The sequence below is a fragment of the Clarias gariepinus genome, chromosome 9, assembly GCF_024256425.1.
Source record: "Clarias gariepinus isolate MV-2021 ecotype Netherlands chromosome 9, CGAR_prim_01v2, whole genome shotgun sequence".
NCBI classification, from domain to species: Eukaryota; Metazoa; Chordata; class Actinopteri; order Siluriformes; family Clariidae; genus Clarias; species Clarias gariepinus.
The window spans coordinates 1,155,599-1,173,930 of record NC_071108.1 but is presented as its reverse complement, the minus strand read 5'-3'; the positions used below and the strand labels follow the sequence as shown (position 1 = coordinate 1,173,930).

Here is an 18,332-nt window from a genome sequence, read left to right as displayed (position 1 = left end):
TCTTTCATTCCATCTTCCTTCAGTCCTTTCTTTCTTATTCTCTCTCTCTCTCTCTCCTCCCTGTAATTACAGACATTAGTGTTTCACATTCAGTTCTTTTTAAAAGTGAAATTATTGTATAATGTAGGATGATGAAGAAGATGATGAAGGTGTCAGTCGGAGGGTTAATCTGAGTGACCCACATGCAGCTAATCACATCATAACATTTTGTCTGTACACAACCACAGAAAGCACACTGATTTCATGTGTGTGTGTGTGTGTGTGTGTGTGTTTATCTCATGTTCGGTTAACGTCATAAACTTTTTAGTATCTCATCGGCTAAAACTGCTGTTATTCCTTCAGTTATCAAACACTGATCCAGTGCACACACACACACACACACACGTTTAGTCATTAAACTAATTAAAAAGCAAAATCACAATACAAATTCTTTATCACATGATACTAATGTAGCACACTGCTAGATAATCACTCCTGTGTGTGTGTGTGTAGGCATGGTGTTAGATTAGGGTGTGTGTTGAAAGGCTAGCTCCTCCTCTCTAACTATAACACACACACACGCACACACACACACACATGTCTTTGGGTGGAAGACGAAACACTGCGTCTGCAGCCATCATGACACACACTCGACACGGAGTCACACCTGCACTACAGGTACATCCCTGTCTCTCTCTCTCTCTCTCACACACACACACACACACACTCACAGATGTTTACAGCGAAAAAATTGTTTTTTTTTAAATATGTAATTGTATCATTTATTAATGAATATAAATTAAAATAATAAAATGTCTTTTAGTGTCTTAATAGTTGCATTTAAGGATAAAAGGTTGAAAAACTTTAAACATAAAGTAAATTTAGTAATTTGTATATATATATATATATATAAATGTAATTTAGATAATATAAGCTTATCCTAAATGAAATATTTTTGTTATTTTATTATAATTAATTTTATAAATCATTAATTTCCTAATTTTTGAAATAATATTTATATTAGGAAAAAATTGCACTTGCGGTATTGTTAACTGCATAATAGTAAAGTGTTTTTTAACATTTGGAACTAAAAAACTATCCTGCAAGTATACACACCGTGTGTGTGTGTGTGTGTGTGTGTGTTTATAGAAATGTTGCAGTAGCACTTTAGTAATTGCTCTGTAATTACAGCTGTGTTTGTTTTAAAATAAGTTTAATTTGATGGTGCGCATGTGTGTGTGTGTGTGTGTGTGTGAGGAAAGCACACACTTATCATTTGCTTATTTCACCCAGCCTTCAACTTTCTTTATCTTTTTCTTTCTTTATAAAAACAGTTTATTATTTACTTTTCTTTCATTTTTTAGCAGAAGCTCGACTCTTTAATGCTGATGATGGAGATCGTTACGAGTAATTCTTTGGTTCAGTTTAATAAGTAAAACATTGCATTGTATTTATTTATTTTTTGAAAACCACGCTTATTCATTCATTCATTTATTTATTTATTTATTTATTTATTGCAAGATCACTTTATTTCATTTTAAACAATTTCATTTAAAAATTCAAAAAATTTTTACTTTGCAGATATTTAACTATTATTAACAATGTATACAACAGCTAAAAATAATTTACTTATTAAATAATTATACATACATATTTTACACTATTTAATAGTTAATAATAATACTAATAATAATAATAGTGAGAATAAATCTATAATAAATATAAAGTCGTGTCGTTCTCTCTTCCCTTTGACTTTCTTTCCTCACTGCTGTTGTTGTGGTTTCTAAGAATAAGCAGAATTGTGTGTGTGTGTGTGTGTGTGTGTGTGTGTGTGTGTGTGGTAATTACTCTATAATCATTGTGTAGTGTAATAAGAAGTGTGTGTGTGTGTGTGTGTGTGTGTGTGTGAGAGAGATGGAAGAAGCGAGTCAGAGCCAGTATAAGGGCCCGGAGTACAGCACTGCACACACACAGACACACACACACACAGACACACACACACACACACACACACACACTGAACAGCCAGAACATTAACACCAGTGACAGGTGAAGTCAAACCACTGATGATGTCGTGCCCCAGCGCGGCGGTGACAGGATCAGGGTCACCCGAGGGTCACTCAAGTCCGCGTGTCTCGGCCGAACCCACAGAAAAGCCAACACAGGTCAACGCCCCGCCCAAGCCCCGCCCTGCCCCGCCCAAGCCCCGCCCCACAACCCTCAGCACCCAAAGGATCCACTGCCAAACACTACAGCACCCACCCCGAGAGGCCACGCCCTGTGGAGCCACGCCCCAGGGGCACAAGGGGAACCCAAACCTGAGGCGGTTTTAATGTCAGAGCTGATCAGTGTGTGTGTAGTGTTAATAAGTAACACACACATACAAATGGTCACTTTGTGTTTTTGAATGTGTGTGTGTGTGTGTGTGTGTGTGTGTGTGTGTGTGTGTGTGTGTGCGTGTGTGTGTGTGTGTGCTTTCAGTCTTGTGATAAGCTGCAGGTGTTTCCATGAGCCCATTGTATTATGGTGTGTGTGTGTGTGTGTGTGTGTGTGTCCTGTGCAGGTGCTGTGTTGGAGGAGTGTGTGTGTGTTGTACACTCTGATAGTGTGTGTGCTGCAGCCTGAACTCGCTAACTCAGCAAAATCTCGGTGTGGAGTGGAGCTCATCTCTGATCTGCAGTTTGTGTGCGGAGATCGAGGAATTTACTTAGGTACCAGCACACACACACACACACACACACTCACACACTCACACACACACACACACACACACACACACACACACCGTGTGAAACATGCTTCTCTTTTTCCTGCCTCATTGACGTCAGTATCTTCATTCAGCTCCCTTTCACCCTGTTCTTCACCCAAGGACATTTCCACCTGTCTGTCTCTCCCTGGAGAACTCCCGTCTTTGTCTATCTCTCACTGTCTCATCACTTTCCTGTCTGTCTCTCTACCGTCTTTCTTTTCAGACACACTCCTTTCTGTCTTTCATGTCTATCTACAGGGACATCTCCGTCCCCAGGATGTCTGGATTCCTCCAGACGTCTCTCTCTCTTGTCTCTCTATCTATAGACCTGTCTCTCTTTCTTTTTCCAGATGTCTCTCTCTCTCTCTCTCCAGACAAATCTTCCAGTTCATACGTGTCCTTCTTACTATTATTTTTCTGCCACTCTCTCTCAGTGTTGTGTGAACTGTACAAAAGTGTGTGTGTGTGTGTGTGTGTGTGTGTGTGTGTGTGTGTGCGTGTGTGTGTATATGTGTGTAAAAGAGAGAGAGAAATTCAGACATGAAGTATGAAATAAAACTGAATTAAAAACACCACTGCTAATGTTGCTGCACACCATCATGAACATCATCATCACCATCATCTTCATCTTCATCATTCTCATCACGACTGCTATCATCATCATCACCTTCATCTTTATTATCATCATTTTCGTCATCATCATCTTCATCATGGTGCCGGTATTATATCTGTGTGTGTGTGTGTGTGTGTCAGGTCATCCCAGAGCGGTGAGAGGTGCAGGTCCACGCCGCAGAGGTAAAGGAATCGTGGAGCAGTGCTGCGTGAAAGGATGCGACCTTCAGCATCTGGAACATTATTGCGCCAAACCGAATCGAGAGCGACGACACACGCAGAACGCTCCGCCCACGCCACGCCCGGTGCGTGTGTTTACACTTCTGTGACATCATTACAGCAAACTACACAAACACTACACAAAGAAAAGGGGTGTGATGGGGTGGAGCACTGGGGGGTTGGGCGGGGGGATGAGGGGGGGTAGTGGGGGCCTGGTGTGTGTAAATGACCCACTTTTATGAATAACATTTTTAGTCGAAGTGTGACTTTAAACAAACAGGAATTTATTCGCAGATTCTTTTGTTGTGGTTCGCAGGAGGATCAGTTCTGGCTGATGTTCCTCAGACGATGTGAAATGAACCAGATTAAAAACAAACCTGAGAAATTTCGGGAACGACTTAAAGAGCGAGTGCTGTTCCAGAGGAAGTTGAGCCACGCCTCCATGCTGTCGCGAGTTATTAGCAAAAAAATCCACAAAACTCGTTGCTCAAGGCGAAAACAAGGGAACTGAGACCGATGTGTTTCTGTCCCTGTCTCAGAGGCTTGGCTGAGCTAATTAACACCACAGTCAAGGTTAGCATTCATTAGTAGCATGTAGCACAGACTGTTTTTTTTTTTAAAACTGAATGTTCAAAGTTAATAGTTCATTAGACTTATGCCAGCTGATAAAACTATATTTTCACTTTATAGTTTTATTCTGTTTTTTGTTTTTTGTTTTCATTTGTTTGTTTTTTTAAACAGCACTTAAGAAAGCAAGCGCACAAGCTCCAGCCTGGACTTTATTCACAGCCTGTGTCACGCTGACATTTTAATTACAACCCTATCTGTTATTTATACGTTATTTTATGACATACTTTATCTTAATCACGTCCTAACAGTATCGCGGGAATATGTACAGTATGTCGCTGGCTGCGATGCGCTAATCGCCCACGCGCGTCAGCATCACAGCACTGTTAGCTCGTATGGCAAAACAAAGCACAAACTTTTCCTAGACAAGAGTTTACAGTGTTGATTTTGTACGAATTCTGTAAGCGCTTTGGTCAACTAGCTGAATGTAATTCTAACGATGTTTGTGTTTAACGTCACGCGCCTACAAACACCACTGAGTTATTAGTTATTAGAAATACAGGCATGACGTTAATATATTAACCGTGTGGTTTGAAAACTGTGTTAGTGAATTTTGTTTTCACCTGAAAGAGTTAATTTGTGAATTGACGGAGTGTGTTTGAGAAAGAGAGTCAGGACTCACCCTGAGTCACACTGTCATGTTTCATTTTTGCTTTTTTTAATGCTAATCAGTCTTTCTACATTAAATCTACAGCTGGTTGCCATGGTTTCATTGCTAGTGCCGAGCTGATGCTGTTCCTTTTCCACGTGATTCCAACGATTCCATATGAATTTGAATCGTTTATTTAACAAAATGCATCGGCATAACTTCAATAGCTTCAACATCCCCTTACTGTAGCTTTGTTTGCTTTTTTTCCCTCTGGGGGTGTTTGCATTCCATTACACTGAAGAGAATCAAGCATTTTGATATAAATTTCACGGGTATGTATGTACGAAATTCACGCCGATTGCTGTGTCTAGACCCGTATCGGAAAAAATAGAAAAGTAATAGCACACGCGATTCACAGTAGGGAGGAGGGATCAGGTCATGAAGCTACCAGTACGAATCGAATTAATCATCAAAAGTTTCCGATTATCATTCTAATAATAGCAATTAAGCAGCAATTAGTGGGTCCAAGCACTGAACCTTAACGCACCCTGAGGAATCGTTCCGTAATTACGGTCGAATTGTCTCATGAACAGGACACACAAATCAATGCGCATAATGCAAATATTTTTCCTGTTGCAAGCCCCGCCCACTCTTACAGCTCCTCCTATAAACGATCTTGGTCCTGGGTTGTTCTTTAAACGGTGTGATTGCTCACATGGATGCAGGGTGAAACTGTCCAGTGCACTATGAAGAATTTATTTTAAATCTTTTTTTGGGAATTATTTCTCAAAACAAACTTTAGAGTTTTTTACCATTATAAGTCATTTTTTATGTATTATGTCAAGAATTTTGTAAGCGCTTTTGTACGAGTTGTGAACTCAGACTGTATCAACGAATGTTTTTCAGTGACGTTTGCACATTTTTTCTTAATTATAAATTATGCGTGTTTTGTATTTTATGTTTTATATAAACTCTATGATAAAGTGTTAAATATTAACCATGCTGCATGTTGAGTGTTTTATTGAGCGCATGAGCGTCACACTGAATGAAGCGCGGTGGTGTGAGCGCTACAGCAGGAGTGTTCGTGCATCTTCTTCTTCATCTTCTTCTTCTTGCTGCAGCTGAAATGCAGATTCCTGACCTTTCTGTATCAGTAAATAACTTTTATCTCAGGGACCTTCATGTTTTATCAGAGTTGAAGCGCAGATGACCTGCTTATAAACCGCAGCTCAGAGAGGAGAAGGTCGCAGGTTTTCCTCACGTCTCTGATTGTTCACACAAACATCGCTTTCAGTTCTGGAAGGAAAAAACGTACACTTTTTACAAACTGGACGTAAAGACTCAGGATTTAGAAGAGAGACGTTTTTTACTTGTTGTAGAGATAAAGAAAACAGGATGGCTCTTAAAAAAGCTCTTCAAAACAGCTTCACTACACAGACGAATTTTAATAACAAATTAAATCAGATGTCGGCCGGGGGGGTAAGGGTGAGAGAGAAGGAGAGAAAGAGAGAGAGAGAAGGAGAGCGAGAGTGAGAAAGTGAGAGAGGGAGAGCGAGAGAGAGAAGGAGAGAGAGAGAGAGAGAGAGTGAGAGAGAGATAAGGAGAGCGAGAGAAAGAAGGAGAGCGAGAGAGAGAGAGAGAGAGAGAGAGAGATTCTGAGTTTTGGCAGTATGATGGTAAATATGTGTCATGCCAATAAAGCACTTTTGAATCTTCAATCTTGAAAAAGAGCAAGAGCGAGAGAAGGAAAGAGACCCCTAGTGGCTGAATGATGCATGATGAGGTCATGCAGTTTTACCAAATGTACTTAGCCACGCCCACCAGTTTCCTGCTCGATGCTGATTGGCTGATGGGGGACCCACAAGTAGTGTTGCCAACTTAGCGACTTTGTCGCTATATTTAGCGACTTTTCAAATCCCTCTAGCGCCAATTTTTTTTTTTAAAAAGCGACTAGCGACAAATCTGGCGACTTTTTCTTGTGTTACTGGAGACTTTTGGAGACTCTGATGTGTCTGTACTGACTCTTCTCAACTTGCCACAGCAGCTGCCGCCGCCGGCCCCTCCCCCGTCCCAAAAGCACTCACAGACAGGCCTGTCCTCTCACACACACACACACACACACAGACACACAGATGAAATATTCAGGCTTCAAAATGATGGAATAAGTGACGAGTGTAAGGCCTGAGAGAGAGAGAGAGTGTGTGTGTGTGTGTGTGTGTGTGTGTGTAATTTGTCTCTCTTGGTTGGAAACAGTGGTGTGTTACGTAAGCAGGTTTGTGTGTGTGTGTGTGTGTGTGTGTGGGGACAAACATGCCCTTTCAGTCTCTCGGCCCAGCGTCTGATTGCTACACTGTGATTTTCTTGACTCTAAATCTCACTCTTTAAACCTAATTTTATAAAGAACTTTAACATTTGTATTTATTTAAATTAAATTTTTTGTTTGATTTGTTTTATTGTCGTCATCACTTGACATTTCCCATAAGCGTAGATGAGTGTTGTGTTTCTGGGTTAAACGTTGATGTGTGTTAGTGAAAATGTCTCAGTAAACACAAACCCTTATAAACCCTTAGACTCCCACATACGATACGATACGATACGATACGATACATTATCTGATCGATACAGCTGTAATCATTAGGATGATCATTTGAGTCTAACAGGTATAATCTGCACACACACACACACACACACACACACACACACACATATAACAGGGTTTTACACTGGATGCCCTTCCCGACATGACCCTCACATTTTTATTGGTTCCATTATTATTGCTGCGAATGTTTTGTGACACTGTAGAAGCAGCGCCCCCTGCTGACCATGATCGCTCTATATATCTGTAATGTATATTAAAAGCTACATTTAAAGGAAGAGATAATAAAAACTCACCATGGAGAAATTACACCATAACTCTCCAGTCCAGTAGGGGGCAGTAGTCTGAAGGTGTTGTTTCAGAGAAGCTTTCTTTACAGTTAATTATGATAAAAAGTAACTAATTTACAGCTAAACTACGTTCATGCCAACATTACTAACTGCACTGAAGTTGTTAATCTGATCAAACACAAACGCCACTTTTTATTCTGCAGCTAATGAAAAGAAAACTAAATAAAATGTACAAGTTTTGTACTGAGATTTAGGTTTTCTCCTTCACGCTGAGTAAGAAGCAGCGTTACTGACAAGCGTGAAAACAACAACAATCACAAAGCAAACAGCCAGAAATCAGCGGATATAGAGCTCTGACCAGTTAGCACTAACGCTCGTACGGTAAGTCATGTAACACGGAATTTAACCTGTCTCTCAAAATGGCCGACACGTCAAGTGTAAATATCCTAAATCAAATTTCAATGACCTCAAATATAGGATAATATATATATTTCAAAAGTTTTCCAAAAGGTCATGATGATAATAAACCAAATTAAAACTGTATTAAATTTGTTTCTAGTTTTTTTTTTTAAAAAACATTTAGCATTAATTTTTATTTTGTTAAGAGAGAGTTTTTTTGTCTTCAAGCATTTATTTATGAAAATATGCAAACTTATTAGTCCATAAAATAATACATAAAAATTCTAAAATGTGTAAAAGTATCTAAAAGCAAAGTAAATTAACTTGTATTTAATTTATAATAATTTTACAATAAGAAATGCTGGACAAATTTACCAAAGTTCTGCATAATTTTTACTTGTTAGGATTTGTTTAGGCCTAGAAATACAGGACTATATACTGTACACACTGCCTGGCCAAACAATACTCACCAATTCAGGAGGATCAAATTATTGAGTTATTATTGAGTTATTATTGAGTTATTATTGAGTTATTATTGAGTGTCAAGCAAAGAAAACAACTAGAGAAAATTTAAATTACTGGAACTGGTTTCAAAACCTGAAAACCAGCGCTGAACCTTTAACTGTGTAGAAGAAATAATGAAGTTGGATGAAGAGGAGTTCAGGTTAAATGTATATTTCAGCACAAAATAGCTTCCTTTATCTGTTCTGTGTAAGTGAATGTACTTGATTGTTGACTTCCATTTAATGTTTGATTATAAATCAGTGCGCTATAAGCGACGCAAATCTGGCGAGCAGAGGGGATCATCAGGGGATCTGTTTTTGTTCATGTATGAACAATAGTAAGAATTGATTTTATTTGTATTTGTAATCTGTGAAATACAAACCCTGTACAGCATCTCAGGAAAAAAATGAAAAAAATTATTTTTATAAATAAAGTGAAGTCAATCAGCCAATCAGATTGCACCTGTGGCCCGATATGCTGGAGTGTGTTGTGGGCGGAGCTTGTGATGGTATGGAATGTGTAGTGTTAGACTGTGGTGTGTAGAGTGTGTGATCTGAGACAGAGCCACTGGATTAGTGCCGACCTTCATAAGAACGTCTATAAATCAGCGTTCTGTAAAAGCAAGGCTAACGGCCAGACCGGGGTCACATGATTTTCGGTAAAAAGGAACTGTGCAAACAAAAAGAATTCCCCAAATCAACAAACATTTGAGTAATAATTCACTGATAAGTAGTGAAGAATTTACACACACACACACACACACACACACACTGCTTGTAAACAGTTTATGGTCACGGCTGATTTTCAGTTCAGGTATGTTTTCACTTGTCACTTTTATTTAAAACGTCTCATATAACTTTAATTTATACAGAATAATTTACTCTCAAAATTTCAGTGTGTGTGTGTGTGTGTGTGTGTTACAATAAAATACATGTGATAAAGTGAAGTTACTAAATTTATTAAAAATGATTGTCACATGCTTTTATCCATTTATAGCTGCATGAAATCTTTCCTTAAAGGAGTGAGTTCCTGTTGTCATTAACGTTATAGCAGCTAGCGACGTGTATACAGACCGCGATGGTGTTCCCTCACCGGTTAATAAGATAGAACACACGGTTTGTCATGTGATAAACCGCCAAAAAGCGTAAACTCCTCTGTCCTGAAGATGTGAGAGAACGTATAGTTACAGCACTGACACTGGAGACTCCTTACCCACCTGACAGATTAACATGTCCAGTGGTTTTTCAGTTCTAATCTCCTTTCACATCTGCTGTTATGGAACGTGAATCAACACCTTCTGGTCCGATCACAATCACAGAATTCTGAGATGTTTTATATGTTGTTTATTTAATCTGCTGTATTTTTCATGCAAGCTGTGTGTGTGTGTGTGTGTGTGTGTGTGTGTGTGTGTGTGTGTGTGTGTGTGTATTGATTTATTTCTCTCCTCGGGTCTGTTTTCAGCAGAAGTTGCACCATCATGTTGCGTTGTTTGGTTCTCCTGCTGATTTTTGGGGTGAGTAAACAAACCCAGGCTTCTGGAAACAAACAAAAAAAAAACCCATTAAGGTCTAAAGATCATCCTGAGAGCAAATAAACCGTCTACACAATGAGGACTAATGAGTTTGTCAAAGCGCTGACGATTTGATCCAAAATGAGTGTAAATATACAGCATGAAGAAAAGATCTGACGAGAAAAAGTGTTATTACATCACATGTGATCTAAAGTCTAGCAAATAAAATGTGATTCTACACAAAACAGCCCACAGTATGGAATTACAGGCAGAAAGAAATCATAACATTCATATCATATTTTTTCATAAAAGTATGGATTACATAAGTATTCACCCCCTAAGTTAGTTTTGAAGCATTCTCCAGATGATTAGATGAGTCGACCTGTGGGTCATTACAGGGTCATGTGATCGAAGTTTAAGTATACTGTACCTGTTGGTCCATACTGTATTACTGCAAACCTGAACATCTCTAGAATCATATTAATCTGGGTCATCCAATATTACAAACTGCCTTGGGACTTTTGTCATGATCAAATTCACTCATCGAGCCTGGCCTGGAATCGAACCCAGACCCTGGAGGTGCAAGGTGACAGTGCGAACCAATACACCACCGTGATCAAACTGTCCGTCTGATTTACTTAAGAAACACCGGCCTTCCAGGAACTCCTTTAATGACCCAAACATGTGGAAACGTCTTGGGGCGAGGTCAGGATTGTATGGGAGGAGGGGGGGGGGGGTCACTTTTTGTACAAACTATCAATTCTGTACAAATTAACCAAATTTACCAATTTACATATCAGTGAATAAAACCCAAACAGCTTGTCTCTCTCTGTCCTCATTGAAAAAACATGGCCGCTAAAATAAAAGGTTGATTATTGCTTACAGTCTGAACTGCATGTGTGCCATACTGTGGTGTACGGGTTAATATACTGTATGTGAGCTACATGTGAGAAGTATTATGCAAAACAAACCTTACTAATTACTATGTTTTTAATCAAGTCAATTCTTACAGGTAATTAATCGAGCCCTAGTCTAAATGACATTAAACATGAAATCAAGACCATCCCACTGTTCCAGGTCTAATCTACAGCCTGTTGTTTTACAGATCTCATCCTCTTCTGCTGTCATAAATCTTCCCTTGGGCTCACAGTTTAAGCTTCAATGCTCTCATCCTGACGATGGCCTTCTGTCTCCGGAGTACTTATGGAGCTTTGCACACCCAGACGAGAAGAATGCTTTTTCTCCACTCAGTGAAACGGGTGAAGAGCACGAGCTGAACCCAGTGGAGACACATCACAACGGAACATTTAGGTGTGTGATTCAGGGTTTTTCTGAAACAGGAGCCATGAAGATAATGAAGACTTTTGAAATCCAAGTCACTGGTAAGACAGGACGGGACTCTGTAACATGAAAACAGAAAATATTAGGTTTAAAATAGCTATTATCTTTATTTTGAAGAATCAGTGGTACGTCATTGTGTCCGAAGCCATCTGAGAAACATTTCAATTCTGTGAACAATGTTCTCCACTAGACTCCCCCAAAAACCCCATTAGCCTTCAAAGTCAAAGTCTCTCCATCACACTAGCGCTTCTCTGACATTAGCAACCTTTACGGATAGACGTAAAACCCTATTTTTCTCGCTGGCTTTTAGACTTAGTTAAAATATTTACATTTTGCTAATTGTTTTTTTTTTATGATCTGTCTTTTTTTACAAAGATTTAACATACCCATTCATTACTATTACTATCGTTTCCTCCTCATGACCAGAAATCATACCGGTCATAATGTGGCCATTCTTTGAAAGAACTGAAGGAGAATCGGTGACGCTTCCCTGCACTTTCACCTCTGAGACAATCAACAGCTACAGGTCTGTCCATGTCAAATGGTTCAAGGTTAAAGATCTGCAGAATAGAAAAGAGGATCAGGAGCTCACACCTGTGGTAAGGAGCAAGAGCTTCACTGAAAAGGAGGAGAGTGAAAATGAGAGAGAGACTCAAGCCAGGACAGTTTACTGGACGTCTGATCTACAGGACCTGGACCACTCCATCGACTTTGACAATCTAAAAGTGGACGATGCATCTCTGTACCGCTGTGTCATCATGACGGCCGTAAAAGAGGAAAGGCTTTTCGAGCTGGTGGTAAAGCGTAAGTGAGGCTGCATCTGTCCAACCGTCCATCCATTAAAAATTATTACAATTATTAATAAATAATTGATAAGTAAAAGATATACTATATACTCTAGTCAAAGCACAACTTGACCAACAATGTTATCCATGTGAATTAAATATAAAAAATTATAAAAATCATTATGAGAAAAAGTGCTTTTAGTGTTGCCTTCCATCTGGGGAAAAAAAATCCATTAATGTTCCTACCTGTTCTACCCCGTTCCGCAGCGATCCCACCCCCTCGCTGTTTTAACCAGTCCCACCCCTGGGAGGCGTGTCCTGACCCAGAAGGCAGGTCGGGCGAGGCGATCCTGCAAGAGTCTCTGACTGAGTTCTCCTTCAATCTTTACAAATATCTCAACTCCATGAAACCTGAAAGTAACCTGCTGTTTTCACCAATCAGCATCTCCATGCTGGTCTCTCACATGCTGCTGGGTACGAACACACACACACATAGAAAATACCAAATCACCTGAGAGTTCATTCCATTAGCTAGATCTAGATTAATTAAAACTAATTTCTTTATTAGGCTCTACTTGAATCTCTGATTATTTGATTAGTTGTTTAAATGATTAATTGATGAAACTCAAACTTTCTGCACATTCTAAAGGTTTAACGTGTTTAAAGTCTTTGTTTAAACTTCTTATCTGATTAATTTGAGACCTCTTTCTAACCTATTCTATTCTATTTTCTGATTTGCATAACTTCATTCCTGTAGTATCAGGGTATTTAGATACTCTGTGATATTCAAGCTGTTGATCCTGAAGCATGGTGTCGGAAGCATGGTGTTGAACCCTTGGTGCCTTTTCTGACTAATCCTAGACCTAGTTTTAAAAAATTTCTGTTATTTTAATATTCAATTTGCATAATTTCACTGCGTTGTTAGCTTGACCTTTTATATCTGTAATATATTTGTAAGTTTTTTCCCTCGCATTTGTTTATTAACATTAGTTTAACAGAGATTTTTTTTTTGCCTCTATGTTAATGTCTAATTGCCTTGATCTAATTCTTAATCTAGATTATTATTCATGTCGCTTTTATTACCTTTAGCACTAATTAAATTTTTATGTATTTACTTTACTTTTGCTTTGACTTGAATTAATCGCAAATGTTCTTCAATTTGGTTAAATATCATTTTAATATCATTTCATGAATTGTGCTTTATTTCATTCAGCATTTTAATTAAAATCTTTTATTAAATTACCTGTAGTTGATTTTTTACATTTATTTTCTTAATCTTTAAATGATAGATTGTATAATTACACTCTGGTGTATCTGAGATTCATGCAAATTAGTTGTATTTAATTTAATTTTTTGCCTCTAGAGTAGCCTTTTTTTAATGGTGCTCCAGTTTAATCACAAAATATAAAAACATCCACATTTTTTTTATTACTATTATTTTGTACGTTGTGTCTGTACCTGTTTATCAGTGAAACTTTCAAATTGTTGTAATCTGAGGTTTATTTATGTTTAGTTTAATCCTTAATTTCTATGATTTGGTTTCATTTTAATAGCTATTTTTTATAACTGATGTGGTTTATCTCTGATTAAACTTTTTACACAGTAAGTTTAGAATATAATTTTGTTTATTTTGCAGTTTATGGTACTGTAGTTTTATCTTTTATTTTAAATGTCACTTTATTCATTTGAGCCTGACGTAATTTGATTATTTCATTTCTTTGAAATATCATGAACAATTATAATTATAATTATAATTATAACAAATATAATTTGAGTCTGAACAATTTATTTCCACTATAACATCAGGTTTGATTGGTTTAAGTTTACTTTAGTTGAATCAGTTTCTTCTGAATTAGTCTTTGCATATTTGTAAGGCATTCAGTAAACCTTTCCTCTGCTCTTTCTCTCTTTTATTTCCTCTTTCAGGGAGCCGGGGAGAGACGAGAACTGATTTGGAGCGTACCCTTTCCCTGCCCTTGGGTTTCTCCTGCATTCACTCTGAAATGAAAAAACTGCGCAGCAAGATGAAGGAATCGATTCTCATCACCAATCAGATGTTTTATCACCGAGGTACAGCATGCCATGTCAAAGTGTGCCATGAAATGTACTTGTTTGTTTATTTGCATCTTTATATGTATCTTTATTTTCCTCTTTTCTTCTTCTTCCTCAGAGCTTAAACTCCGTGAAGCTTTCGTTAACCAAACCCAGGAGTTCTACGACTTTACACCCCAAAAACTGACCAATGACAGTGAGGCGAACGTTAGGATGATCAACAACTGGGTGTCGAGCCAAACTGAGAACAGAATACCAGAGCTAGTGGACTTCTTTGATGAATCAACTGAGTTTGTTTTACTGAATGCTGTTTACTTCATCGGTCAGTCGCCTGTTTTTATTCACTTTACATAAAACCGATGTTCAGAGTCTGAAACCTAAATCAAGTCCATGGCTTGCATAAATATCTCCCACCTGCATGAAATAACCTGTGATACTGGAGCTGCTCACTGTGAAGCATGGTGGCGCTAGCATCATGTCCAAACTGGTTGTTTTGCTTAACAATAATCATTTCAACCAACAATAATTAAGAGTTGTTGTTTATCTTATATTCTTTCAGTTTTTATAATAATAATAATAATGAATTTAAGGTGTCTTTTTGTGTCTTTATTAAGATTGTATATATGACACTTTAATTACAGCCGTGTCAACTCCATTTAACTAATTATAATGAACCAGAACTAGTTTTGGGGTTCACAGTGATGGTATGTGAATATATATGTGCTTACAATTTATAAACTTTTTATGTGCTTACAATTTATAAACTTTTTCCTTTTTTTTTTGTAAATAATTTAAATTTGTATATGTGCAGTATGTTTTATTTTTGTTAGAGAGATGTCCAGGGGGATGGGGGTGAATACTTATTCAACCAACTTTATGGTGTTAAGAATCAGGCTGCAATAGCTGCTAAAGTCAAGTCGTGTAGGAAACAAACCAGCGTTCGTCCTGGGCCAAGGTGCTCTGCACAACACATTAACATTATAAATGAATAAAAACTAACTAGCTAACTGAGACGCCTAATTAGCTGACTGGCAGAGACAAACTAAATAAACAAATTAACACCATCAATTAACAAAACTATCTAAGATCTATACATAAAACAAAATGACAACAAGAGACAACATAAAGTTCACGTGCAAATGTGCAGACAGGGACAAAAATGCGACACAACGCTGTGCTCTGTGATTGTGAGTTGAGGTGGTGAAAGTAACCACGTCCCTGAGATGAACAACAGTAAACATTTCTTGTTGAAGTTAAAGCAAAGAAAAGAGTTCTGGTGCAAATAACAGCTAATAAATAGTGTGCAAAAAAAGAAAAAAGAAATTGCAGGTTGGTGTTCTCGGCTGTCCTCACTATCCGCCGGAGGGTCCTGTGGTCTCGAGATGGCACTGATGTCAAAAGTATATAAGTTTGTATTTATAACTTCTGAACTTAAAGTTCATTTTCCATATTTCCAGTCCGCCTTTTCTATCCCCGATCTCTTTGGGTTTAAAGTTTCTTTGCGAGTGTTTAAAGGCAGTGCTGCGGACTCTGGTGCGGACTACACACAGATGATTGTTTTTTTGTTTTTTTTGCCATCAGAAAATCCACTCCGGCAGCCCGACTCTCAGCACCATGAACAATCAATTATTAATTACAGTGGGTTGAATAAATATTCTCATTACCTGAAAGTAGTTGTAACTTTTCGGCCTCGTGACTCACATTAGCTGAACAGAAGGATTTTTTAAAGTTTAGTCAGACAGCTGCTCTCTCCTCAGTACTGCGGACCGTACAGACCTACTCTCACCCACGCTGAGACACACAGTTAGTGTCATTAACCACTGGACAACACCTGGGACACGCCCACTCATACAGAGAGTTACACCTCACAGTGCTGTTACTGTCTGTTATCAGCACTCATGGAATAACGCCTCTCGTCCAATTAAATTACTCACTCTGAACTAACTGTTGTATATTATTGGTAATAAATGTACTATGTATGTAAACGTGTGTGTGTGTGTGTGTGTGTGTTGTGTAGGTAAATGGGAAAAAGCATTTAATGAAAGAATAGATGAGTTTACAACGTTTTCGGGGGACGTGGTGTCTGTCCCGACTCTCTACAAGTCCAACTACAACCTGGTCACCGATTACATTAAGGAACTTAAAGCCCATGTGAGTTCTTTGTGTCTCTCCTTCTGTACCGCTGCTTTTCTCGCCGTACCGCACACCATCACTCACACAGACCATCACCAACCCCAAGATCTCCAGACCCACATGAGAAAGCAGTCTGATGTGAAACCTCACACACACACACCTCTGAAGATAACTGCAGGAACATCACAACACAAGTTTGCTATGTACTGTACACAGCGCTGACTCCTGGGCGGAGCTGACCCCTGACTTTAATTAATGACCCCCCTTTTTCCCCGTAAACATCATGAACCCTAGCAAACCTAAAGCAAGTGTAAACCGCAGATATTTAAAGAAGAATAAACCAGATGGGATGTTTCTTCCTATAATTTAAAGACACAGTAGAGACCCATGTGACTGTCCAACATTATCCAAAAGTGAATTGTGCGTAATTTGTCTTCCTTATATATCTTTTTCTACTAAATGTCTACATTTCCCCCTGTAGTTAGATCTTTCTTGTTCATCTGTTTTTTCCAAATTTCAGTCTTTCCCTAGACTGCTTAGCCTCTGGTCTCCGGTATCCCTCAGTGTCACCACATGTCCTTGTCCCCTAGCGCCCTCATTTGCTCATTTTTAAGGTCCTGTTGTAGCTCCAACCTTCTTCCTAGCCATTTTCTGTGTTGTTCCTTGCTGGTGTTCTTGTCTGTTGGTGTCCAGTGCTGTCCCATGTCCCTATCCTAAAAGCTCCCTGTCCAAGTCCCACTCTCCAATGGTTTCTGAAATTCCCAAGGTTTTAGTGTCCCGTTCCTTTGTTTCTAAAGTCTAATCATTCCCTTGATTCCTCACTTTCTCTCTGTTTTCTCTGTCCTCCAGTTTCTATTTTTGATGCAATTTCCAGTTTTCTGTGATTTGACTAGTTGTGTCTTACAGTTGTCAGTATTATCTGGTCTTCTAGCATTGGTTCCTTGTCCTGCACATTTTAGTCTCTTCCCTGCTTTACCACGCCCACCCAAGATCTATGATGAGAGTGGAGGAGCTCACACTCAGCCTGTGTGTTTCCTGCTGCAGGTGGGGAAATTCACTCTGACAGGGAAGAACAGTCTGTACGTCCTCCTGCCGTCCTCTGCACACAAGCAAGGGCTGGAGGCCACGGAGGCAGCGCTGACGGATAACAATATCAGGGTGATGGTGAAGGAGTTGGCCTCGGCCGAACCAGCGCCATTCGAAGTGTCTCTGCCCAAAGTGAAGCTCCTGCTGAACACAGATCTCCACAGGCTCCTGAGCGAACTCGGTCAGATGACGCTCAGTTCCATCCACAGGGTTTTGTTTCTTCACATAACAGCGTTCAGAAAAGAATTATACAATAAACACACATTTTATACTAAATACACAATGTGTGTTAAAAAAACAAGCTGAAATTGTTATTCTTATTATATGAGATATTGTAACTATTATTGTATTATTATAAGCTACTCACACCAAACTGCCATTTTTTAATTTATTTGATTAATCAGAATTTCTGACACCCCATTAATGATAGCTTTTTTTTTTCTCTAACGCTGGCTAGTTTTATTCCTCTTTAATCCATTATTTTATTCCCCAGGGGTGCGTGGATTATTTGATGACCCTAACCTGTGTGGAATGTTCGATCAGGACAGCACCACGGCCCTGACTGATGCTCGCCATCGTGCTTTCCTGTCCCTCACCGAGAAGGGTGTGGAAGCTGCAGCCGCCAGCACCGTCACGTTCTCGCGCTCCTTCAGCAACTTCAACGCCATGCGTCCTTTCCTCCTGATCGTGTGGAACGAGGAGATCAACAGCCCTCTGTTCATAGGGAAAGTTCTTCATCCAAAAGAGAATGAATGAAGAATAACCCAGAGGCCCGTGTGCTGACAGATATTACACAAAGTCTAGGTTCTGATCAGAATCATGACGTGAATAAATACCATGTGACCTACAGGATCAGTACAA

General features: G+C 38.9%; 2 protein-coding genes across 2 annotated transcripts; both read left to right on the top strand.

Annotated features, from left to right (window-relative positions):
- Positions 1–576: 576 nt before the first annotated feature.
- igf3 (insulin-like growth factor 3) lies at positions 577–5,008 on the top strand. Its single transcript, XM_053503757.1, has 4 exons — positions 577–657; positions 2,543–2,690; positions 3,482–3,645; positions 3,876–5,008. Exons 1-4 carry the CDS (start codon positions 577–579, stop codon positions 4,068–4,070), a joined length of 588 nt encoding a protein of 195 aa, XP_053359732.1. The 3' UTR covers positions 4,071–5,008.
- Positions 5,009–9,294: 4,286 nt separating this feature from the next.
- Positions 9,295–18,332, top strand: serping1 (serpin peptidase inhibitor, clade G (C1 inhibitor), member 1). The gene is made up of 10 exons (XM_053503339.1): positions 9,295–9,377; positions 10,026–10,077; positions 11,180–11,456; positions 11,842–12,219; positions 12,468–12,674; positions 14,127–14,270; positions 14,371–14,574; positions 16,270–16,403; positions 17,430–17,652; positions 17,965–18,332. The coding sequence occupies exons 1-10, from the start codon at positions 9,352–9,354 to the stop codon at positions 18,225–18,227; spliced, it is 1,908 nt and encodes a 635-aa protein (XP_053359314.1). The 5' UTR covers positions 9,295–9,351; the 3' UTR covers positions 18,228–18,332.

Excerpts from the sequence above, each read along its gene's own strand:
- igf3 (XM_053503757.1), top strand. The coding sequence starts at position 577 with ATGTCTTTGGGTGGAAGACGAAACACTGCGTCTGCAGCCATCATGACA. Across the intron at positions 2,691-3,481 it reads AGATCGAGGAATTTACTTAG|GTCATCCCAGAGCGGTGAGA; the intron begins GTACCAGCACAC and ends TGTGTGTGTCAG. Across the intron at positions 3,646-3,875 it reads CTCCGCCCACGCCACGCCCG|GAGGATCAGTTCTGGCTGAT; the intron begins GTGCGTGTGTTT and ends TGTGGTTCGCAG.
- serping1 (XM_053503339.1), top strand. The coding sequence starts at position 9,352 with ATGGTCACGGCTGATTTTCAGTTCAG. Across the intron at positions 10,078-11,179 it reads TTCTCCTGCTGATTTTTGGG|ATCTCATCCTCTTCTGCTGT; the intron begins GTGAGTAAACAA and ends GTTGTTTTACAG. Across the intron at positions 16,404-17,429 it reads TTAAGGAACTTAAAGCCCAT|GTGGGGAAATTCACTCTGAC; the intron begins GTGAGTTCTTTG and ends TTCCTGCTGCAG.